The sequence below is a fragment of the Anneissia japonica genome, unplaced genomic scaffold (genome assembly GCF_011630105.1).
Source record: "Anneissia japonica isolate Jap-2015-1 unplaced genomic scaffold, ASM1163010v1 scaffold288226_len153066_cov224, whole genome shotgun sequence".
In the NCBI taxonomy this organism is placed as follows: Eukaryota; Metazoa; Echinodermata; class Crinoidea; order Comatulida; family Comatulidae; genus Anneissia; species Anneissia japonica.
The window spans coordinates 119862-145026 of NW_022717227.1; the positions used below are offsets into that span (position 1 = coordinate 119862).

General features: G+C 35.3%; 2 protein-coding genes across 2 annotated transcripts in view; both read left to right on the top strand.

The window, feature by feature from the left end:
• The first annotated feature begins 2682 nt into the window (after window positions 1-2682).
• LOC117110154 (aquaporin-8-like) lies at window positions 2683-7862 on the top strand. Its single transcript, XM_033252768.1, has 5 exons — window positions 2683-3012; window positions 3716-3842; window positions 4643-4893; window positions 6732-6866; window positions 7103-7862. The coding sequence occupies exons 1-5, from the start codon at window positions 2780-2782 to the stop codon at window positions 7146-7148; spliced, it is 792 nt and encodes a 263-aa protein (XP_033108659.1). The 5' UTR covers window positions 2683-2779; the 3' UTR covers window positions 7149-7862.
• Window positions 7863-11381: 3519 nt separating this feature from the next.
• Window positions 11382-25165, top strand: part of LOC117110146 (IQ domain-containing protein E-like) — a 23679-nt gene continuing 9895 nt past the window's right edge. The window contains exons 1-14 of the mRNA XM_033252756.1: window positions 11382-11495; window positions 12272-12404; window positions 13240-13326; window positions 13869-14012; window positions 14757-14984; window positions 15528-15649; window positions 17716-17817; window positions 17915-17961; window positions 19567-19736; window positions 20301-20356; window positions 20709-20860; window positions 21280-21559; window positions 22559-22579; window positions 24493-24516. Coding sequence (XP_033108647.1) covers window positions 11475-11495; window positions 12272-12404; window positions 13240-13326; window positions 13869-14012; window positions 14757-14984; window positions 15528-15649; window positions 17716-17817; window positions 17915-17961; window positions 19567-19736; window positions 20301-20356; window positions 20709-20860; window positions 21280-21559; window positions 22559-22579; window positions 24493-24516 — 1587 coding nt within the window. The 5' untranslated portion in view covers window positions 11382-11474. The remainder of the gene's footprint in view (window positions 11496-12271; window positions 12405-13239; window positions 13327-13868; window positions 14013-14756; window positions 14985-15527; window positions 15650-17715; window positions 17818-17914; window positions 17962-19566; window positions 19737-20300; window positions 20357-20708; window positions 20861-21279; window positions 21560-22558; window positions 22580-24492; window positions 24517-25165) is intronic.

Consider the following 25165-nt stretch of genomic DNA (forward strand, 5'->3'; position numbering starts at 1 on the left):
GTTATGAAGTTTGTTAGGTATTGTATGGATTGTGTTGAGACTGAAAGTGGTGTGGTGACATGAAGAATAGAGTAGACGGTTATACAATATTATGAAATGAGAAGCTGGTAGAAAAGTTATGCAATGTTATGAGGGAGGATAGTTCGAGAGAAAAGTGAGTTAGTTATGGTGGAAGTGCACTGAGAGAAAGTCACAGATGGTAGCTAATTTGTGTGTCCTGTGTGGACTGAATGGAAATTGTGTCATCAAAGTTTGGACCTGGTAGTGTAAAGTAGGTCTATCCTGTGTGGATCAAATTAAACATTATTATATAATAGAATATAATACTACAGTATATGTGTCCAACTACAAAATGTTATCCTGTGTGGATTAAGCTTGAAGTTATCCTGTGTGGATTTAGCAAAAAGTTATCCTGTGTGGATCCAAAATAAGTGCAGTAACCTGTGTGGATTACAATATTCTAGGTGGAATTGAATGACTAAATAGTATCCTGATTTATTCTGATCCAAGAAATAAGCTTGTGAGTTACAAGTAGCACGGAACCAACGAATAAGGAAGCGTCCGGTATTGTGTCCTCTGAAAGCTAATGCGAGTTTTGCGTGCCATCCAGAAGGAAACCTTAATTTTGGAATGGTAGACCATGTACGCACGCGTCTTGTGGACTCAACCCAGAACGAACTTGTATAGTAGTTTGTTTTATTTTCTTTATTGTGTAATACTTGAGTTTTTTTAAATTACCGGTATCTGTTTTGTTTTGTTTTTTAATGTACCACCAAAACTAAAAAATAGAGGTAGAAAAAGAAAGCGTATGTCCTTGAAACTGTTTTGTGACAGTTAATTATTTAATTTTCCATGCGTGTCATGAAAAAAATCGCATTTTGGGAAAAGTCGCCTAGAGAAAAGAAACGAAGGCCGAAGGAGTACGAGGACACATTAGCGCCGGCACATGAATAATAGGAAGGAATGAATACGCTGTATTTATTTCGAGTACTGTAGTGTTTATTCACATTTGGGATAAAAAATGAGTCTTTATTTGTTTTACGACTAGGCATATCATAAGTACGTTTATATGTGCAACCCCCCCCCCCCCAGCCTATTCTTCTCAGCATTGATACTGGGGTGTTTTCTATAGATCTGGCGAGCGTCAATTTACCATCAAGCTGAAAAAAACTACCATACCGTGGCCTAAGAGGATCGTCCTTGATTGGTACAAACGTTACTTAAGTTAAAGAAATATACTGAATGATGTATAAACCTAACCAAAATAACTGTCACGTATGTGTACCGCAAGAGTCAATATTGTTGTAAGTATTGCAATACTGTTGATACTAAACTCTACAGTTAAATATAAAAAAATATTGTTACTAATAATATTACATAAAACTTTCAAGGAAAGTACAGAAAACAATTTTACACAAAAATGCAAATTAAATTATGAAATTAGGAAATCATGTTTTCCTAATTTCACAAATTGAATTGACAAACAACAGTAAGGCATAAATTACTAACTAATCGTATTCTAAGTTAAGAAGGTTATAAAAATCATTAGTAATATATAATTTGATAATATATGGCTCATTAAATAAAATTCCATGAACATTATCAACAATCCCGCAACTTTTTTTGCATTAATTCTTTGTTCGAGTACTGGTATGTCTTGTCAAATACCAGATAAATGTAGATGACGCACTGGAAACCTCTATCAATGAGAGTTTTCGTGTACCCCAAGTCGTTACGAGTTTCACATGAGGTAGAATTGCCTAGAAATAGACGAGTTATTTAAAATCAGAAAAGCAGGTCTAACTCCATATCATTGATATTCTATCTTCGGAACACTCAAGTGCGATTAGTGATCGATAATCTACCTTACTTTGGGAGACCCAGTCATGATTTTAGCAGTTGTGATTGTAAGATACGCTATGATAAAACATGTAGTATTCAAGCTAAATTTTTAAAAATCAGTTGGCTGATATTATACGAAGTTTTACAAAAAAAAAAAAGAAAAAAAAAAAAAAAAAAAAACCTCAGACTTAAAAGAAAAAAAAAAAAAGAAAAACACCTCAGACTTTAAAAAAAATATTTATATAATAAGTGAAAATTTATAGAATATTTTAATGAGATTATTCCAAGTTTTAATAAAGTTTTATGTTTAACTTCACTATATTTGACACGGAATAATTAGTAATTTAGGGAAATTAAGCTCAATGTAAGGGTCCTGTGGCTCGTAATGGAGATCAACAATTACTACTCGGTTGTGAATCATTTCACCGTAATACCTTAACTGCCAACGATTAAAATCTGACGACTCAAGTCTAGCACCCCTGCCTTAATCTTAAACACTGGGAATTTGTTGGCAGTACGCGGTACACAAGGAGCGCAATGAGAGATGAGACTTACCAAATATCATAATTATAATTTGTAAAAACAAAAACAATGGAATTAAACTTGTTGCACAAATTATGGTGGGGATTGTAGTTTATGAGTTATACATTAGTAAATGTATAACCAAAGCAAACAAATGTTTAATTCATGGCGTCGTCATCAATTGTTTCGACCAAAGTTCACTAATTCAACTCAAAGACAGTAGAATGTGTCAACAAGAATAGATAAACATCGGCACCTTGATTGGTTCATATTATGTTTATTTAACTATTAAGCGTTTTTAGTTCAACCTCATCGCAAACCTGTTAGCAATTTGGCGGTTATTTGGCGACCTGTGCCAGTCCGTCTCATCGTTTTTACTCGCTTCCTTTCAAGAAGATTTGAACACCGCTTCAACATGAGTCGTAGCCTAGAAAAGATAAATTATGAGGATCACCCTCAAGATGGAGAAAGAGGAGAGGAAGCAGCAGTGTTTGAGGAATATGTACAATCTGTATTCGCTGAATTTGGAGGCACACTTCTGTATACGTTCGTTGCATGTATGGCTGTCACTACAGAAAATCTAGTTGCCATTGCTTTTGCCGAAGGACTGACCATTGCTGTACTGTGTTCTGCATTTCTGAAAATCAGGTAAAATTATTCTATATCAAACGTTAACCCTAGCTTCAATATATGTGAGCGTAAATGATTTGTAAGAAATAATCTAAAGGATTAGCGCCATCGTATTAGTGGCGGATGCAACTTGAAATAGAGTGTTTGAGTCCAACTATCACGTCTGTGGCACCTCATGTCGCCGGAAATGGCACTCTAAGACTCAAATTTAAATATTTTTTCCATGTAATTATTATTGATAAATTATTATTAGGTCTATTATTGTTATTATTATTATTATTATTATTATTATTATTATTATTATTATTATTATTATTATTATTATATATTTTAAAGCAATACTGAACACTATTTTTATGCGAGTATTATAACAATACATTATTATTATTGTTATTTTTATTATTATTATTACTTTAATAGCCTATAACATTATTATGAAATAACGAACTGTGTATTATCTATTATATTATTATTATTATTATAACTATTATCAAACAAAGTTATTACATTATATGAATATTCTAGCTAGGTGGGGAAGGGGGGCGTTCGAATGCATGCCTTGAGACACAAACATGTCCTCTGGTTTGGTACATATAAAGGCCTATGTTTGTGAAGGCTTTCACCCATGCCTACTGTATTAGCCAACCATATAATTGTAGGTGATTTTAAAATTAATGATAAAATATATTGTTATTCTTTGGTATGTATATTTCGATTGCAGTGGAGGACATTTCAATCCAGCATTAACATTCGCAGTGTGTGTTTCCGGAGGTTTAAATCCCGTCTTGGCTGCCATTTACTTAATCGTACAACTAATTGGGGCCATGATTGGTGCAGCATTTGTGAAGGTGAGCACATAGCATTTGGATTTTCTGATCATGAAGCCCTTTCCACACTATCACTTTATTTGACAAAAAAAAAGTGACATATCTAAATATGGTCATGATGACATCACATCAAGACCATATATAGGCACATCATGACTATATATGGGCATACAGTTTTTGTCAAAGAAAATTGATAGTGTGGACAAAGATTTAATGACATTATGGGCAGTAGAGCAATGTGTCTTTCAAAGGAAATAAGTTAGAATGAGATGCTTACTTTTTAACTTTTTCTGTCGTTTAAAGCCAGACTCGGAGGTTGATATGTTATACAACTGATTTTCCTAAGACACAAAATGGGTACTTGAAGAAAAACTCGGAAACAGATTTTAAAATATTTAGAAACTGGAGATTTTAATATATTTAGAAACTGGAGAAGAATGGGTGTAACCATCCTTTTTTCCACCTTTTCCCTCCAGTCCAGAAAATCTTTATCTCATTAACGGTTGTCAAGTGTTTCGTCAAACACCCTTTTGTGTCTTAGAAAATATGTTGTACTATACAACATTTCATTTTGTTCTCTGGAGTCTGGCTTTAAGGATGTATTGCCACCAAAAACAAACAAACAAACAAACAAAAAACAAAAAGTGAGAGTAAACATAAAAATTCACAATTTTATTTAACTCAAATAAGAGAGACTGATAGGTAACAAAGGGAACGGGTTCCTGAACGAAGTAGGCCTCCTATCAGAAAAAAGTGGTCTTTAATTGGAGTGAGTCATGTATACTAAAATGTCAATTCATGGTGACCATCTTGTGTTTCAGGCTGTGGTATTGAATATTTCATATGACGATATCGACGGTGGCGTGAACAAACTGCGAGGAAGCATTCCATACGATCCGTACGATCTGGAACATGAACTAGACGTCACCGGTGGAACGGCCGTTGTTGTTGAAATCCTTATCTCTCTCATGATATTTTCAGCATATATGAATGCAAACGTTGATTACAAGAGCAAACAAATGTCAGGCCCCTTGGCGTACGGGTTCTCAGTCACCGCCGGCATATTGTCTTGGTAAGTTAAATAAAAGCAAAGAGCTTGCAGGCGATGAAACAAAAAACAAAGTACTACCACGAGATAGGGGGCGCCCTATTAGAATTCGAATGGAGTAGGTTAAATTTGATGATGTTTTTAAATATTTAAATCATGCATTTTCTTTTTTCAAGAATTATATAAATTTTGCAGTATTTATTAGGCCTATGTTGAGTGTAAATAATGTGTATTTTTGATGCAATTGATATTTTTCATTCAGGGCGTTTCCCTAAGTTTGGACCTAGACACTGTGGATACAGTCCTTTCTTCATATGTTTTATTGTTTGCAATTTTTCTGTTTTGTCATGTTTTTATGATGCAATAAAATGAATAGAGAAACTCGAACATGCTTTTTATAGACTATAGCGAGCCAAAATGTCATTTAATCGCAAATAGAGATATCTTAGTTTTAAATAGAGATAGGCCCTATCTTCGTTTTAATAAGCTATATTAATCTTAACACATTTCTATTTAAAGCTAAGATGTCTTTATTCAAAACTAAGAGATATCTCTGTTTGTGATGAAATTACAATTCGGCTCTCCATAATAGACACGGCACGTTCGCTTAAAGGACGCCCTCTAGTTCGTGGTAGTACTTTTCGAGATAGGATTGCGTTTAGACGAAACCCCTAGAGTCGGACCTCTTGCAGTTCTATACTCTTTGGTAAGATGTAATATGCTTCGTGATTATTTTTAACAGTTCTGTGAAAAGTACTCCAAATTAGCGCGATCGTGGATTATGATGTGCAGTGATTTAATTTTTATTAACCAATTTATTTACTCATATGCTTCACCTTTAACAAAAAGTAAATTCGCTAAAATTGGAATAAGATTAGTAGGCCTATACCAAGATTTAATTCTCCCACCTCAAACCTGATAAAATTATTTGTTCCACTTTAGCTAAATTTTTAATATACATATTATTAACCGATCCCAATTTTTCCTCAAACCCCTTTTGGTGCAATATAAAGATCAGTTGTATAATAGGCCCTATATCATTTTCCCTCCAGAGCCTGGCTTTAAACACAATAGCAACTTCTGTGGGCCTATATTCGAAGTTATCCGTGTTATGAATATTAACACACTCATTTGTAAATTCTAAATAACAGAGAGCTGAACTAAATAATGTTTATTATCTTTCTATTTCGTGGGTCCTGCTAGTCAAAGTACAGTGTACACAGTGTGTACTTACATACATGACTCACCGTATGTCAACACTGGATTGTAAAGTGCTGTTGAAATGCGCACTTTATTTGTAAAACGATATAATTTTACCCTCAATTTCTGCACCGTTTCAAACACTCTTGCTTTCATTTTTATATTCAGGGTTCTCTCTTGTGATTACTTATTTACTACTCCTGGTAGTGGAGACTGAGGCCTTTTAAAGAAAATCCTTCCATTTCTCCCTGTCTTTTGCTGCCACTGCTGCTTCTCTCCAAGTTCTCCACCAAAACACGTCTCTCTCTTTCTCGAAAATGCGCCTTCATGTGGTCGTGGGTCATCATCTATTTTGTTTGCCTTCCGAAGTCCAATTCAAATTACTATTCTTACATTCAACCCCTGTGTCATCCTTCTCTTTTCTAAAGATGTGTCCAATCCATCTCCATCTTCTTTTAAAAACCTCCCTACTTACCTCGATGGTAAATGCTATTTTGTGTAACTCTTATTACTCTTCATTGACAATCTAATGTGTATGATTTTCTTGAGGTATTTACGTTGGAAGACAACTGTGTATCGGCCTTTGTAATTTTCTAAAGTTCCATACTTAGAGTGCCCTCTTACTTTTATTTTCAATTATTGTAATTTGTTTTCTTATTTAGCTTCTTTGCCTCCGGTGCTTCATTCAACCCAGCCCGCTCGTTTGGTGCAGCCATATGCTCAGGTTATTGGAACGAACATTATATTTACTGGGCGGGACCTTTCTGTGGTGCGATTTTCTCTGGTCTTTTCTACAGGTAAGCTATGCTATATACTGAAATAAAATAGGCCCACATTATTTTTTTGACAATGTATATCAAACTACAGTGTAAGGAGATAATACAAATTACAAACATGCAGTTTATTTAAATCATAACATAGGCTATAAATATGCATATGTAAATATTTAATAATGTAAATTGCGGCTTATACGTACCTTACGTTATTGAGGGCGTGTATAAAATAATTTTCTTCTTCTAAATTCCCTCCACAGACTCATATTAGGTGACAGCAAGAGGAGGTTGGTTGCCCGTGATTGATAGATTTTCCAAAACGATGTCATGTGACTGTTTTTACCGACTCTTATTGGCTATTTTGCTGATAATTTAATGCACCTCGTTTTTATACCGCGCCTTTGTTTATCTAGTAATATTAACGAAATTAACTTAGCTAGGCTTTTACTGGTATTGGATTATTATAGAGTACTGTATGTGCTAATTGACTTAAAAGCGATAAATGAAAATACATACATACATTAGATAATATTAAGAAGATAGATTTCACTAAGGAGCTAAATAATTTTCTGCATATTGTCTGTGATAACACTTGTCTACACCCAGTACAGCGTTGTAGAATGGTATGAATATGATGATTAACCAGACGAACATTAACAATGTATATTATATGTTGAAATAGGTGTAGAGCAAACTGATATTTATCTTACAAGTATGGCTACCATTACAATTGCCATTACAAATAATTTGATAGTGAAATTACGATAAGAGCAGAAGTTCGGAATATTATAAAAATTATTTATAAATCACAGTACAGTGAGAAAGTGTTACTTTAACAGCGATTCGATTCTCATTAACTGTAAAATTATATAAGACACAAAATAATCATTTCATTCAACATTTTTTATTAATACTGCGATATCAATACTTTCTCTCGCGAGATCACACGCCACCGTGTGCTGGCGCACTTTGTAATATTCGTTGCATTTCGTAATAAAAATTGTCACAGTTGTAGTAACGAGGCTATGTTGGAATAACTTCCTGTCGTGTTTTATTATACTAGACCTATATCTAAAATAATACCTTTATATTTAATAATAATAATAATGATATTAATAATAATAATAATAATAATAATAATAATAATAATAATAATAAAATAATAATAATAATACCGTAATAATAATAATAATAATAATAATAATAATAATAATAATAATAATAATAATAATAATATAATGATTATAATGAATAAATGATAGTGGATGACCGTGGCTGAGACAGGGACAGAAATAGGGACAAGGACCAGGGGGCAGGACAGTTGTAGGTGGCAGTAACAGTCAGAGCAGTTTCTGTTTCTGTTTACTAGTTTTTTTCACACAATTTAAATAAATTCTGCAATATAATGGAAAATATGGTAAAGTATCATTATTATCTTAAATGAATAAACGGTGACTTGGAGGGTCGAAACCACTGGGCCAACTAGAGCCTCGGTCAGGGTCTCGGAATGAAAATCCTTTGTAAGGTCCGCGGGAAGAGTTTATATGCCTTATTATGGGCCAAATTGTGTTTTAGACCACAATATTATGGATTGGCAATCAAAATAACCTTATTTAGATAAGCGAATTATTATTTTTGATTCGACAGACGACCTCGTCGTGGCGTTGGACGACAGGGTCCACGCCTGTCCCGTTGACGCCACGACAGTGACAACGATACATTTATTGTGGCTACTGGGTCTCTGGTCTGACGATCTGTTTCTCACACCACAAAAATACATATTCCTGATGATGACATAATTAATGTCGAAATATTGAATCCCAACACGATGGCGTGTATTTCAATACTTGGAGTATGTATTATAATTTCTTACAAAAATACAACCCTGTTAGCTGTAACAGTATTATCATTGTACACAAATTTCACTACAGTCATCTTATACAGTCAACTAATGAATAATACCTTGCACCACAACAACTTGGTGGGCCTCCAATCCCTTCAATTTAGGGGTGGCGCCAGCGGGGACCCAGGGCCCCCTCAGGGAGAGCTAACCCTCCACATTGGGAAGAAATAAAATGTATATGCACCGTATTTTCTACATATTATTAGTAGACTCTAAAATGGATTAATTAAGCCTTTGAAGTCCCTAAATTGCATCGTCATATTTTTCGAAGGCTTCGACAAAAACACTTTTGAGAGTTATTTCGAATTGTTTACGACTATCATAGGTTTATATGTGTATTTTATTGGCCTAATCGAGTTCTACTTGCTGCCCTGCAAATTTTCCATTGTAGTACTAGGCAGGCCCGGACGCAAGACCAGCCTACGCCCTGATATGAAATTTATTTGAAAGAAACAGCCCTTTAATAAGAATAACACATGATGCCCTACAATTTAAAGAGACCTTTATTTTTCAAAATAAAATTGCTATTTTTTGGATATTTGAGGAAATTTAGATGGGACATTCATTGCAGTGTCTTCAGCACAATATATTTCATGTTATTCATTCGGCAGTCAGTAAATCATAGCAAGTCTCGTTCCCAATCATCAGATTATTGTAGAACATCGAGATCATACACCCACCATCCAACGGTTAATTAAAGTTTATAGACTTTGCCCTAAAATGTTCCAAATGTTTATCACAACAAATGATTCCTACTGTATATAGGACGTTTAACAAGAATATTAATCTCAACATCGAGTTGCCGTCCCCGACGTTGTCAGTGACGTCGTATGATTTGTATGCGATTGCTACCGACAATCAGCAGACGGCGTTGCGTCATTTATCGTTCACAGGGAGCGGAGTTGGATTTATCGTACGACACAGTGAGTGCCCGGCATTATTCTTTCTTAAATAATCATAAAAATTACAATTTTTCATGGGACCTCATTAATATGCAAAATGTGTTTGATTGTTAACAGTTTATTATGTATCTATTTTTACTTATTGCACAGGATTTACTGATTATTTTTGGAATTGGAGGTTTATAAAAGGATACTGTGATTTATCCTGGTGCTTTCTAAGATAGAGTCGACGTTAAGATAGATAAAACTCAAAAAAAAAAAAAAAACTGTTCCAAAAGCATGTTTGCATACATTTTTATATCGTTTGAAACATCTTGAATCTATTATACTGTGTATGATGATGGAATCAGGCATACAGATTTCAAGAAACATACAAAACAGCGTGGTGTCCCTGTGCATTTTTTCATACGTATTTGTGACATACTTTTATGTACTTATTAAAACATTGATACAAACCAAAGTTGTCAGTTATTCCATTTTGAAACCAGTGTCAGTATAATCTTAGGTAAGCATGTAGTTAACGTAAGCAAGAATTTAGTACAATGAAACTGTTTATCATCTTGATACCTTCAGAAGAAAATTGACCCTACCAGCGTCACAACGGCGTCCCCACCGATCGATGTAATGTGACGTTGTTATGTGGGTAGGTAATATCACCGAAAAAATAGATAAAGTGACAGTTGAATTATCAACAAAGACAACTGAAGATAATAGTTCGCCATTTTATTTAGTGTAACTTCATTCGGAAAATTAATCTCAAATTCGAGTTTCCGTCCCGGCTTTGTCAATGACGTCGTATGATTTGTGTACGATTTTTACCAATTAAATTAAAGTAAAAATAGTGGAGCCATGTAATACCTTGAAAATCAACCCAGAATCCCGGTAGTATGTTGATTAAAAATAGTTTTCTGGCAGTTGCGTCCCCGGTGACATCATGGGGGCATGGTGAAGGCTGGTTACGATTTGGTGGCACATCGATTGAGTAATTTCATTCATCTGGCCATGTAAGTCAGTGGTGTATCTAGATGTCTTTAAACGGGGTACTGATGGGGGTGGGGCGAGGGCTCGTAGGTGAAGTGAGGGGGATCGATGATAAGTTGAGGGCGCTAATTTGCAAAATAAGGTGATAGATGTGTATAAGAGACAGCTTCTATCTTTAATCACTATTTCTTCCCAGATGTTTTTAAAGGGCTGATGATTAAAAAAATGTTATCACTACACCCTTTAAACAACATTGCAATGTGTGGGCCTAGGCCTATGGTAACTTTGATCTTTAGTTTATTCATAGCTATGTCACTACTAGGGATAATGATTTGGTTGATCGAACACTTTTGGTACTTGTGCATATAAGCTTGCAAATATGGATAATTTTTCATTAATGTCTAAATATTGAATCCGACACGATGGCCTGCAAGTCTTATTAAACCATTTATTTTAATAATACTGTATTGCCTATTGGGTGTGTGGGGCGTATCTTTTAACAGTAGATTATATTATTATTATTATTATTATTATTATTATTATTATTATTATTATTATTATTATTATTATTATTATTATTATTATTATTATTATTATTATTATTATTAAATTTATAATCTACAATGATAATTAAAACTAATTGGAGTATTACAGTGTCATTCTTATACTAATGTATATATAATACTAATGGTTAGGTGAGAGAGGAGGTTTTTCTAATAATTTTTAATGATAGAACTATTGAGGGCGGGCTTCCACAATTTTTTGTCACTAACGACAAGTAAACATTGCATATTTTTCTCCCGATATTTTTTTGTTGTGTTTTGTTTAAAAGGTGAGCGAGTAACCATGCCAACATCTGCTAAAGAGGTAAGAAATGACATAGATTATAATGAAGTTCCCAATTAATATGTATTTACGGTCTTTGCTTGCTTTAGCTAGCTAAATATTTTCTGTAAAGAAAGCGTGGACTCTCATTACATCTCGGCTAGGCCTAGAAGCTCGGCCAAAGAATCAGGGGTCTCTAGCTAGCGAGGACTTTAAATTATAGCCTAGCCTAGGGCTAGTGGTTTTTTTTTTGGGTAGGGATCTGAATTTAAAAGTGTTCAAATACCAAAATTGCACCCAGTAGAATGACCAAAAAAATAGAAAAATTGCAATTAAGCTGTTCTGTTCAAAATATTTTTTTTAATGTGTGAATAAATGTTTTTTACTTTGTCAATACCTAGTATTTATTCATAAAACACATTCTCAATTTTCTTACTACTAGGCCTACCCTATTTTTAAGCTTGAATGATTACTATGTCCTGAACACACAAAGTATGATAAATCATGGCTGCTTACGACAATGCCGCACGTTTACAACGTTTTTGGCCACACGCATGCCACCATGCATCCCCAAAATCAGGTTGAATAACCCTCCGGTGGTCACCCATCAGTCACTGTAAAATCTATCCTTTATTGAAAAGTTTAACGATTTTGTACAAATACTACCCAAAACCTCATGCCTTCATCAAACTTGAAATCTTACTATGCTTTTTTCTGTTGTTGGAATGAAGTTGTAGATACAGGTATTTATATGCAGGGCTATTAGAGAGATCAGTTTGACAATCTTTTCAGATAATTTTATTTTGAATCCACTTTAGTTTGCAGAGTATTCAGATGACAGTTTTGCCTCCAACATATCGGAAGATGAGTTAAGAGTTCAGTCACCTATAAAAGTGAACCAGAAAAAGAAGAAGAAGAAAGTGCCTAAAACCAGTCACGTCAAGAAACCAGGTGAGACGAGACTTCTTTTATGCTTTGTTTTACTTCAGCTCCCAGCTAGGCTTCTGCCTAGTAGTTGTCCTAGCTTCCTTCTTCATTTTGTTCTGTCCATCTCTCAATTTCTTCTCAGTTCTGTTATATTGGCCATGTGGTTTCCATGTAAAATGTCGTTGACAGTATCTAACTATGGATAGAGGGCATCTCTTTCTAGGTCTTCCTCTGGGACGTTTGCCACTAGGTCTCCATCTGCATCTCTTGGTCACTCTTTATCCATCCATTCTCTTTAGATAACCAAGCCATCTGAGCTGTGCAGCCTCAATTTTGTTGTATAATAAAAACATAAAATTTACACCTTGTTTGGTAAACTATTTTTTTTTTTTTTTTTAAATCAGAGGCACTTGGAAAAAGATAATTTTGTTTTCTTATTTAGCATATGTTTTTCCAAAGCATCCAGGCAGAGGAGAAAATAAAATTGTATTACTGAATGTAAACTACGTAGTAATGGGATTGATATGCTTTAAACTTATATAATTAAGGATGAAATATAGATTTTATTTTGGGAGATTTCAAGGCAGTGGCTGGCATAAAAAAAAACATTGTGAAATTTTCATTTTTTCTTTGTGGCTGGTGTGCTAACAAACCAAAAATAAAATTTTATTTTTGTTTGGAGTCATAATTATGATACTGTTCCATGTATGTGTTTGCTACACTGTCAAGTCTAGTCTGAAGTCCATGTAGGCCTATGTATGTATGTGCTGCTACCAAGTACCTACACATCTAATGCATTTAGCATTATTTTATTTAAGTACTAATTTGTTCATTTATTAATCTTTGCCTTTTTATATAGCTTCTCCATATGGACGACCTATGAAGGTTTCTGGACCAAAAAGAACATCTGAGGAACTGTGGCTTGATGGTATCCACAAGGGCACAGGTACAGAATTTTACTATTTTTTAAAATAACATATTTATAAAGTGTGACATATTTATACAGGTGACCTTTGTACAAAGTGACCTTTGTGCAGTGACCTTTAGGCAGGGTGACCTTTGCATAGGATGACTTTTTTTACAGGGTGAGCTCTATACAGGTTGACTTTATAATACAAGGCAACCTTTTCAGATTATACTGGTCAGCAGATATTCAGGGATAAATGAAGTAATGATGCATAACTTGAGTAGAGTTGAAAAGCTTTGTGGTTAAGATGCTTGCCTACTCAGTCCATGTTTTACAACACAGTATGCTGCAATTTATAATCTGAGACAGTTTTTAGTTCATCATAAGAATGTTAAACATGTTTAATTAATATTCTACGACTAAACTGTCTCTTAGGCAGACTTAAGACAGCCTATTGCATCTGGGTTTAACTCAAGGATCCAAAGTCGTGTCGGCCACATCATGCAATGTTATCTGAGTATTAACACTAAAATAGTTGAATTACTGTATTATTCTATTAATAAAATATACTTTTTATCTAGGGCTGACAGCGAGTGTAAAGAGCAGCAATTATCTTGGCCTTACTGGTAAACAAGTGCCTCAAGGTAGCAACTGCAGCGATTACTTACGAGAGAATGTACTTGGCATGCCGCCAAAATCACGCAGGTCGCAATCAGCTATGGATGGTGAGTGACAGTGATCTAGTCACACTGCCTTGAATCTCCAATAAAAGTACTGAAAGCAAGTTAGTGACAGTGGTATCAGTGGTGGATCTAGGAATTTGAAATAGAGGGGCCCAGGGAGGAACTTTTACAGATGGAGGGTCTATACCACCTCTGCCCCACCATGGTTGGGGGTGAGGTAAGAAGGTATTTACGCTTTGGTGTATATGACATTTTAAAGAAGAATTTTGATGGGTTTTTACACATATTAGTGTTCCATAGATTGGCCCCACTTGACCCATGTATGGGGCGTAATGCTGATAATCATCCTGCGGCCTTATAAGACCTGTGTCCCTAGCATAAAGCACATGAGACCTTATAACTGTTACACCACTCGATTACTAAAGCCGGGGACTCGCTGCGTTGTACGACCGTCGAACAACGGATCTAACTCCGCAACCTGCGAGCGCTAGAACATGTGACCACGTATGCTGATTGTCAGTGGCTGTCTGAACGGATCGTCATTAAGAAAGATCCGTTGTGCGCGCTTTTCCGTGCTGCGTTTTTTGTAGAATTTCGTCGGCCGATGAACGTCATGCGTAGTGAGTGCCCAGCTTAACAGCAGAAGAAAACAGAAAAGTTAAATGAACCTGAAGAAATAAATTAATAGGGAAATATTTCCCACCACAACCCCCTTCCCTCCCCTCCCCCTCCTCCCCTTCCCTCTCCCACCAAATAGAAATTGAAGTAATTGTGATTTCATGACAGATACATTTACAAGAAGTACAAAAGGAGTCCCAGTGTACAAGCCACCGGAGGACATGTATGATGACATATTGGAGTTAAGGAAGTCTGTTACTGGTCTGAGGCAGGAGAATGAGCTGATAAAGGCAAGGAATCGTAGACTAGAAGATGACAATGCCAAAAAGGAGAAACACATAGATGAACTCATGATGGGTAGTAGAGTAAGTGTTTTCTGTTATTATCCTAGTGACAGTGATCAAATAAATCAATTTCAATTTTTGTATTGGATTGGATTTATTCGGTGTAAGCACCAAGGATAGCCCACGAAAATCTAGAAGAAGACTTATTTGAAGTGAGGTCCTTCTGGTGGTGATTGGGCAGTACACCGGGAGACAATCCCCTACTCTTTTCCGAAAAGTGTACTGCGTTCTTTAACGTGCACATGAACCATAATGTACACGGAACCAACGGCTTAAACGTCTCATCCGAAAGACGGTGCGCTATTGTATCTTGTATTTCAGCCCTCTAGCTGAAACACAAGGAGAGGCAGCGATGGGAATTGAACCGGGGACCTAGAGATCTCCACGGTTCAGCGCACACACAGCGGCTACCACCAGATTAGCCGACTGAGCTAGCTTGCACTCAACTGATTAATTAAAGGTAGAGTAATCAAGAGCTTGGACAATTTTAAAAGATAAACTGTTATCTGATTTCAAAGAGAGTAATGTGAGAACCATAGCAAATTCTATTACCTGTTGAGTGAAATGTAAAAGTTTAATATAAAATCATCTTCAGTGTTTGAAGTAAGCAAGTTCTGCTTTGGGGAAGAGGGTGGCGATGTAGCAATAATAAGAGATGATGCCAGCAGGTGGAATGCCTGGCACAGCTGTTGGACAGCCAAGGTAAAATTTGTCAAGGTAAATTGAAACATGTTGGGGCTAAGGTGGGTGTGGACTCTGGCCCATCTGTCAGGGAACGATGGACTACCTGTTTTGGAAAATCCGGTGCCATCCCTGGCAGTAATTCAGGTGCTGATTTTAAGGAAAACTGATGGTAAGTTTGAGGCTAAACAAAAAGTAAACTATGCTAAACAGGAAACCCTAACTCTAAACATGGATATCAATAATCAAAACAGAAGTGGCACAACAACCATGAAAGTGAGCATCTTAACACACACACATATCTTAAAAAGAAATTTATTTTAAAATCAAATATAAAAAAATATAATATAAATAAAATAAATAATAAAAAAAAAATTTAAATTAGTGCTAATGGCTTTTCTGTCTTTTTTATATATATAATTTGGTTATTATATATTAATGCCTGCGGCACACAAGGTAGATAGTTCTGAAAAGATCTGCTGTTTATTTCGTTATTTGTAATTTCTTACTTGGTGTATATATACAGCACATTTTCTTTAGGTTACCAAATTTTAGGTTTTTCCCTAGTCACATGCCTAAGTGTTGCTGCCATATTGGCACAGGAGCAGGAATCCCTAAGGCTGGGTGAAGAGAAGCAATGCAGATAAAGTGCCTTGCTCAATGACACATGCAAAATGCACAGCGAGGGACTGAGACCAAGACCTCAAGTTTGGCAAACCAAACCATTCCCACTGTGTTAAACTGCTTGCGTTTTTGGTTATGTCTAAATGCGATGAGCCCATTTGTTGATTAATTCTAATTTTTTTTCATTTCTAAGTAAAAGTATTCTATTAGTAAATATATGGCGAGTTGGATGGCTGAGCGGTTAAGGCAGGGGCGTCGCAGCATACAGCAAAGATGTACCTCTGTTGTGGCTTGGTGTTGTAACCATGTGCTAACTGTGAATTGGTGTTGTATCCATGTGCTGTGGCTTTGTGTTGCCCATGTGTGTAGCTGTGGCTTTGTTTTGCCCTTGTGGTGTAGCTGTGGCTTTTTGTTGCCCATATGGTGTAGTGTGGCTTTGTGTTGTCCTTGTGGTGTAGCTGTGGCTTTTTGTTGCCCATATGGTGTAGTGTGGCTTTGTGTTGTGCTTGTGGTGTAGCTGTGGCTTTGTGTTGCCCATGTGGTGTAGCTGTTGCTTCGTGTTGCCCTTGTGGTGTAGCTGTGGCTTTGTGTTGCCCATGTAGTGTAGCTGTTGCTTGGTGTTGTATCCATGTGCTAATGCTGTGGCTTTGTGTTGCCTACTGTATGTGGTGTAGCGTGGCTTTGTGTTGCTCATGTGGTTTAGCTGCTGCTTCTTATCGTGTCCACACACTTGCTAGGTACATTGTTTCAGCCAGAGCTGGACACAGTTTCTAGCACAATAATTGTACTCTGCCAGATCCATTGGATGGCATGATACAAATAATGATACTAGTAGATGTTGACTTGATCTTGGTTTAGCCGAGTCTTTGTGTTGTACCCATGTGGTGTAGCTCTAGTGATTGTTGCTTGGTGTTGTACTCATATGGTGTAGTTGACTATTGGTTGTGTACCCATGTGGTGTAGCTCTAGTGATTGTTGCTTGGTGTTGTACTCATATGGTGTAGTTGACTATTGGTTGTGTACCCATGTGGTGTAGCTCTAGGGATTTTTGCTTGGTGTTGTACTCATATGGTGTAGTTGAGTAATGGTTGTGTACCCATGTGGTGTAGCTCTAGTGATTGTTGCTTGGTGTTGTACTCATACGGTGTAGTTGAGTCTTGGTTGTGTACCCATGTGGTGTAGCTCTAGGGATTTTTGCTTGGTGTTGTACTCATATGGTGTAGTTGAGTCTTGATTGTGTACCCATGTGGTGTAGCTCTAGGGATTTTTGCTTGGTGTTGTACTCATACGGTGTAGTTGAGTCTTGGTTGTGTACCCATTTGGTGTTACTAGCTTGTGCTTGGTGTTGTACTCATGTGGTAATGTTGAGTCTTGGTTGTGTACCCGTGTGGTGTGGCTGTGGCTTGGTGTTAAGTACCCATGTGTTCGGGCTTGGGGTTGTACCCATAATAATAAACAAATATACAATAAACAAATAGAGTAATTGTATCTCCTTTTCTAAATGTAGGAAGTTGAGTGAAGATATTAAATGTACAAATATAGAAGAAATGAAAATTGCCATGGAAACATTCTATCAAGAGGTATATTTGAACATTTTTTTTCCTTTATTGTTTTCTATTTAAAAATCACAATTTAAAACATTGTTTTATTTAAGTTGTCATGTTATTTATTTTTTAGGTTCAACGGTTGAGAGTTGAGCAAACTGAAAATGATAAACTATCGAGGTAGGTACCCAAAACAATTTAACATAATATTTCTAGATTTTCTAGTGAATTTATTTATTTATTTATTTATTTATTATGGTATAAAATTGCACAACAAGCAGCCAGGCAGCTGAAAACGTTGAGCTTACAAACATCAAAAAGATGAAACAAACAAGATAAGCAAGAGATTAAAAATATCATCAGCAAAATTATATAAATGTATATATAATAATAATAATAATAATAACAATGATAATAATAATAACAACGATAATAATAACAACAATAATAATAACAACAATAATCACCATAATTATCACTCTTACCATCATACCACCATTACTACTACAATATTACCATCATTATTATAGAAATAAAGGAATAAAGTATCTCAACAGATAAAAGAAAAGGAAATCACAATTCAACAGTCGAAGGATTATTTCCAGCCTACGCATCTAATTCATTGTTAATTAATTGCACTAATGTAGGGATGGGTGATTTTCGGAAACGTTCTGTTTTGGGCAAAGGTCTACTAAATTCAAGTTTATTTGTGGAACTGTTTCTGAGAACTCTAGATGTAGAGGTAGAGGTCGATATTTGACTGATGTTAATAACTTTTTACCGAAAGTAAGTAGAATACTATCACGTCTAGCCTTAAGGGACTGGAGATTAAGGTAGCATAGAGCAAGATCATAAGTGATGTAATTTGGACCCAGGATTATTCTAAAGGCCCTCTTTTGTACTCGTTCAATTTGATGACTAAGACGTTGAGTGATGGCTCCATGCCAAACCGGGCATGCATACTCTAGTAAGGGGTGTATATAGCTTAGGTAAACACATGTTATATCATTTACGGGGGCTTTGGCTCTGCGCAATATACATAGCGTATATAGTCGTCGAGATGCCTTGCTAATAATGTCGCCGACATGCATATCCCATTTTAAGTTGTCTTGGATTGTAACACCTAATAATCTTATATGAGACACAACTTTGAGTACGGTACCATTAAGGGAAAATATAGGGGGAGGAATTTCTCTTAGCAGGAAATTAATTCTCATTATATTACACTTAGTTGGATTCGGAATCATATTATTCAAATGACACCAGTCCGTTATATTATCGAGACTGGTTTGTAGAAATTCAGGACCTCCATATTTAACGATCTCACCAATTGTGAGGTCCTCTACATATTTCCATCCCCTGCAGCTTCCTATAGATATATCATTGACAAGAATGAGGAATAATATGGGACCAAGTTTAGTACCCTGTGGGACACCACATGTAATTTCTTTATAAGGGGATGTACATTGTTTAAACTTAGTGTTCTATTGTTTAAACTTAGTGTTAGTGTTATTTGTTCTTTGGTAGATCTCAGCCTGGGCACTCAGTGTGGACGTGGGCCGATATATCTAACACCACACCCTGTGAGCATTATATGACACCGATTGTCGGTAGCAGTCTAAATGCATTGACATTGAAAACTGATCCGTTGTGCGCATCATGGTGCTGTGTTTTCCATAGAAGAATTGTGTTGATAATTCAGTGTATATTAATTGATGTATTAATTTTAATATTTTTAAAAAATATGTTTTATTATTTTTGTCTGAATTTTGCTTCTAAACACAGATCAATGAAACAAAGCAGTAACAGTAATTCTAAAGTGAAAGCGTTGAACGGCACGGTCTTGCGTTTGACGGAGGCTAATCAGCGGTTGCAAAGCGAAAATAAACTACTGAAATTGGATCTGCAACGTGCGATGGAAAAGACTCCAAGAACAGGGGGAAAGGGTAGCAGAGGTCAGTGTCCTTTTTTATTGCCTTTCATATTTAAGTATAAAATTAAGAAATATTTTGAGTACTGTTTGCTGTTTTTCATGTTTTCCTTTCTGTAAGTGGCAGGCTCCCAGATTTTGGAAGTAAATTAAAATAAACTAAATTTTAAAAAAAATAAAATTGGGAGGTGAGTGTCAGTGTGGTTTAAAAACAATGTACCTACTATACTAGATTGATGTGAACGTGTAGCTACTATAATAAGCGCCTCTTTACGGCCGCTAGGAAGTCACGGACCACAGCCATACACAATTCAGGCTTTAGCTAGTGGCGCCCCTGTCTTACCGCGCGGCCACTCGACTTAACTCTAACCTTTACCCTTTATCTCAACATTAGATATTCCCACGTCTAAAATATATCAAACTGTTTTGATTTGGTATGATAGAGATCACATGATTGGACTGATGAAAAATGTAATTGATTTTTTTTTTTTAGAAAATTGTTTTGATAATTTTAAAATATTGATGTATCTCTGTATTGTGCAGAGAAATCCAACAATTAAGAAAGAAGTACCACACATTCTCTTGACAGATTACAAGGACATGGACAGACAGAATTTACTAGATACCTTATCTAAGCTTGAATCAGTAAGTTTGTACCATTATGATCATAACATTGTTTATAAATTGAATAAATAAACATGGGATGATTGATGATCCAAATGATCACATCTAGAATTATCACACATACCATTTGCATCTCACATACGTGACACATTCTCCACATGTGCTCAGAACAGAAGCAATAGCTTTTTTCTGCTGTAGTGGAAAAAGCGAATAATTGTGGCAAAGTTCACATCTACTCTAATGCCCCGAGTCACCACTTTTTGAGGATGTATGAACACCCTTCAATAATAACATTTTTGTAAAATTGATTCATAAAAATATAATTAGAAAAGTACACTGTTTATACATTTTTTATTATTCTTGTCTTATATAGGAACTGGAGGAAGTTAGAGCAAAAGAAATGAAGAATTCTGTTTCTGAAGCAAACAAGAAACAGTTACAAGATTCTATTGACCGACAGGAAAAGGAAATTAAACGGTTGAAAGAAGATAAATCAAAACTGAAGAAAACAATTGACGAACAAGAGTAAGACTTATTTTTTGTATGAAAATTTGATATGTATACAAGCAAAAAAAAGAGTCATGCAGCTGGCTCTATTTAGTAATGAATTATGATGCAATACCTACGACTGTCCTAGAAATAACCAAAATAATGTGTAAATAGGCCGACCGCCACTGACTTGTGGGTTATTCAGGGATATACGTAGCGGTCACAGGGCTCTAGGGGAAGCATGGATGTACAGTGATTTAACTATACATTCCTGTGTTCTACTCGTAAGATTCTAGCAGTCACGCCATGCTGGGAGCCTATTTTTTGTTTTTAGTTGTTTGACTGTATTTCTTATTACACAAGTTATCTCAAAATGAAGTATTCTTGTATTCATAAAATTTGTATTTTATATTGGAGTTGTGCTTACACAAGTTGTTCTAAATGTTAATTTTCAGACAGGAAATAAAAGAATTGAATGGAAAATTAAAAAAAATAACTGAACAAATATTAAGAGAAGCAGAAGAGGCGTCGAAGAAAAAGTTGGCACGGCAATCCAGTACGGAGTCGCTGCACCACAACACGCCACGAAGCAGAAGTGGGAGCTCAGCCTCATTGAAAAGAAAAAAGAAAGACGAAGACAGAAGACATGAAGAACAGAAACAGAAAGCTGAAGAACTAAGAAAAGTAAACAGCGCCAAGAGTATACAGAGGAACTGGCGGGCTCATAAGAAACTTGTGAGTATTCTTTAATACACTAGCAGTAGCACTAGCACTAATAAGGCCAAATAAAATAAATTGTTTGTTTTGCCCTTTGTATTTTTTAAAATAATAAATAGGGGCGGGTGGAAAAAGTTTTTTTTTAAATATATTTATTTTTTTAAATACTCATCAGATGGAATAAAAATAACCCACAGAGGCCTAGAATGGCAATATGTTACATCAGACAACAATTTTAGACTAATTTGTAGGGCATCTGGCAAAGAATAAAGATAAATTCACTCACATTTTTTTTTTAATTTCTAAAGAAAAAAGCTAAAAAAAAAACTTTTTTGTTTTTCCACCCTTATTTTTTCAGTGAGTTAGGGGCAGGTGAAGGAGGGCAAACAAACAATTTTTTTGGCCGAATAAAAATACAGTCAGTGGACCCTATTGAGGGGACACCTTCAGGACCTTAATAGGGGTGTTCCCTTTAGTAGGGTTGGCTGTTAAAAGATATACTTTTCTTTATTTCATGGCCGAAACGGTGTCCCATAGGTGTGACCCCTTAATATGTCTCTTAATGGGGATATCCCAAATGAGGTGTTCTACTATAGCAGTAATATATATCCAATAATAATTGCAATACATTAGTATTAATCTTAATGATAATGATGTGACAGTAATGTTTTTTTTTTAATGGTTTTATCACCGACACAGACAATATATTAATTTTTTTTGCCACTTAATAAGGAAAATAAATTATTTTTTCTCTCTGTAAATTGACAGTCAACAAATGAAATGAAATCAATAGTTAATTAATTTTAAAGCAGTCAATTGCATGGTTGGAAGACATCATGTTTACAGTATATTATCATTATGCATTTGAGAATGAATATCTGCTTCCACTTTAAAATTTCTGTTAATTGAAAATATACATATTACTCTATTTTCTACTGTTGTTTAACTAAAGAAATTTAAATGTATGTAAGATTGGTTTGTGACTGTAAATTTATGCTTGTTTTTGGCATATCATAGAGTGATGATGATGAAGATGAGGTATAGTTATACTTTCATTGATGTTGTACCTAATTGAAGCATGCCATCCCAAAACCAGCGTACTGTCACTATATGTTATTTAAACTAAATTTATTAGAATGTGCCAGTATTGTATACTTTAATACAAAGAAGGCATAATACTTTTACTCATAACTTTAGCAAAAGTATCGATTCCAAATGACCCATCATTCCAAATGACCCATCATTCCAAATGACCCATCATTCCAAATGACCCATCATTCCAAATGACCCATCAAAGTCATTGGTCGAGTTCCTAGTCCACATTCAAGCGCCCTGAGCATCTTACATTAGATGGATATGTGCGCTATATAAAACTACACTATTATTATTATTATTTAAAGATTACAATGTGCAGAATAAGAATATTTAAAAGTTAATTTTCAATTTTTTGTTTTTTTTTCTTTTGGTCACTAATGCTGGTTATTGGATGGCAAGCTTCATTTAGTTATTGTTGGTTATTCATTTATATTTAGCTGTTGTGAATTATTTTGGATTGTTACATGAAGTTTTTTTGTTTTCAATATTTTTCTGCTGTTTTAGCAATCGTTGATATTTTGTTTTTGTTATAAGTTGTAGAAACTACCTGCTTATTGTTAGTTGGTGTGCAATGACCGTGCCATGTGCGGTGGAGTATGCACGGGGTTGGTAATCAAACAATCTCTCGCCGCCCTCCCCCACTGGAAGTTTTTAAATCCAAAATATATTACGCTCATGTGGTTAAAAAATCACATTATTTGGACATGCAAAGCCATTTTATCATTAGAGATAAATCTAATCAAAAATAAATTAAATTTATATTAAAATTTACACATCTAATATGATTAAAGTTAAATTAGGTGGGACTAGGCTTTTACTGTGGTACTAAGCAATTCAGTTTACATTACTTCTGTGCTGTTATTTTTTTTATGCTGTACTTGTAGTCTTATTGAGCATTTTCAGTTATTATTTATGTATATTTTTTATTGAGTTGACATACCATATGTAACATTATTATTAATTATTTATTTGAACATTATTTACTGAGGAGTCTGCACAGCTCACTAGTACTAGTAGTAGTATTGTTTTGCTGTTTAATGTCAATTTGCAACATGGCTCATGGTGTTTTTTTTTTTAGATGCATTTAAAGCACTGCAGATTATTGCATAAATAAATGATATACCTACCTTAAGGCTATGATTCTAACACACAGAAAGTGGTTTCTTGTGATCATGATTTTAGCAATGCTGACAAGATGGAATGAATGAGGGTATTGTTGATTCCTTCCAAAGATGGAATCTAATGCATTTGCTTGCAGGGTGTTTGGGGTGGGGGGGCTGTATATATTGTGAGTACTGTAGGTATTAACTAGAGAGTGGAGTTGAAAAGGTTGCTGGGTAATATATTTGCCTTCCAATCCCAGATTCAATTAAAACCAAAAACAGCTTCACTCTTTAAACCTCATAATGAGACATCCTATTAAATATAAGCATCTTTGTGTCACTTTTTGGCAAATCCTTTGCTCTCTCCTAAAGTTGAGTAAAGAGAGTTGTTATGTATCCATTGTGGTAATACAAGCATATTTAAATAAAATATTAAAATATTATTTCTTTATTTTAATAATAGTGCAGTCTATTTCGTGAATACTTACCTGGATAACCGACTAATTCCCTAAACCGAGTGTTAAGGCTCAGCCTTGCTACACGAGCGACACAACGGGCACTCCGAGTGCCGGTCGAGCTTAACACTCGGTTTAGGGAATTAGTCGGTTATCCAGGTAAGTATCTCACTCATAGACTACCAACATCACGATTGATTTGTGTAATTTTTACAATGAAGGTTAAATTCATTAGTAGATGTAATTACCATACAAGATGATGGATAAATTTATTTATTTTTTTTTTTTACTTACACAGAAAGAAGAAGAGGAATTGGATGCTGTAAGTTGACTATTAATATGGCTTACCTATACCTCATTTGTATATATGCAGGGGTGGATTCAAGGGAGGGATGGGTGGCAACTGGACTGATCCTTAAATCTTTGAAATAACAGGGGAAGGGCATATGAAGTGGCAACGTAACATGCAAACAATTGTGAAAAGGGCACAGAAAAGAATTCATTTTTTGCGTAGGCTTAAATCTTTTGGAATGCATCCGATTATTTTGATGTCTTTTTATAGAGCAGTAATTGAAAGCATTTTAACATTATCTATAACCGTCTGGTTCGGGGGCGCTACCGAAAACGACTTTATATGCCCTTAACAGAATCGTCAGGACTGAAACGCATATCATTGGTTTGGAACAAATGCCTCTGGAAACCATTTTCCATGATCGGCTTCTTAAAAAGGCAGAGGCTATTATGGGCGACCAAACTCATCCTGCCTCAAACCTATTCCAATTGATGCGAAGTGGTCGACGTTTTCGTTCATTGAAAGCCAATAAGGCTAGATTCAGGAATAGTTTCTTTCCTAGAGCAATTAGGGCTCTAAATTGTAGGTAAATGTTCCATACTTTTGCACTTTGTTTCTTTGTTTGTGTTTGTTCTGCCTTTTGGAATGTGTTTTTACCACAGAGCAAAACAAATTTCTA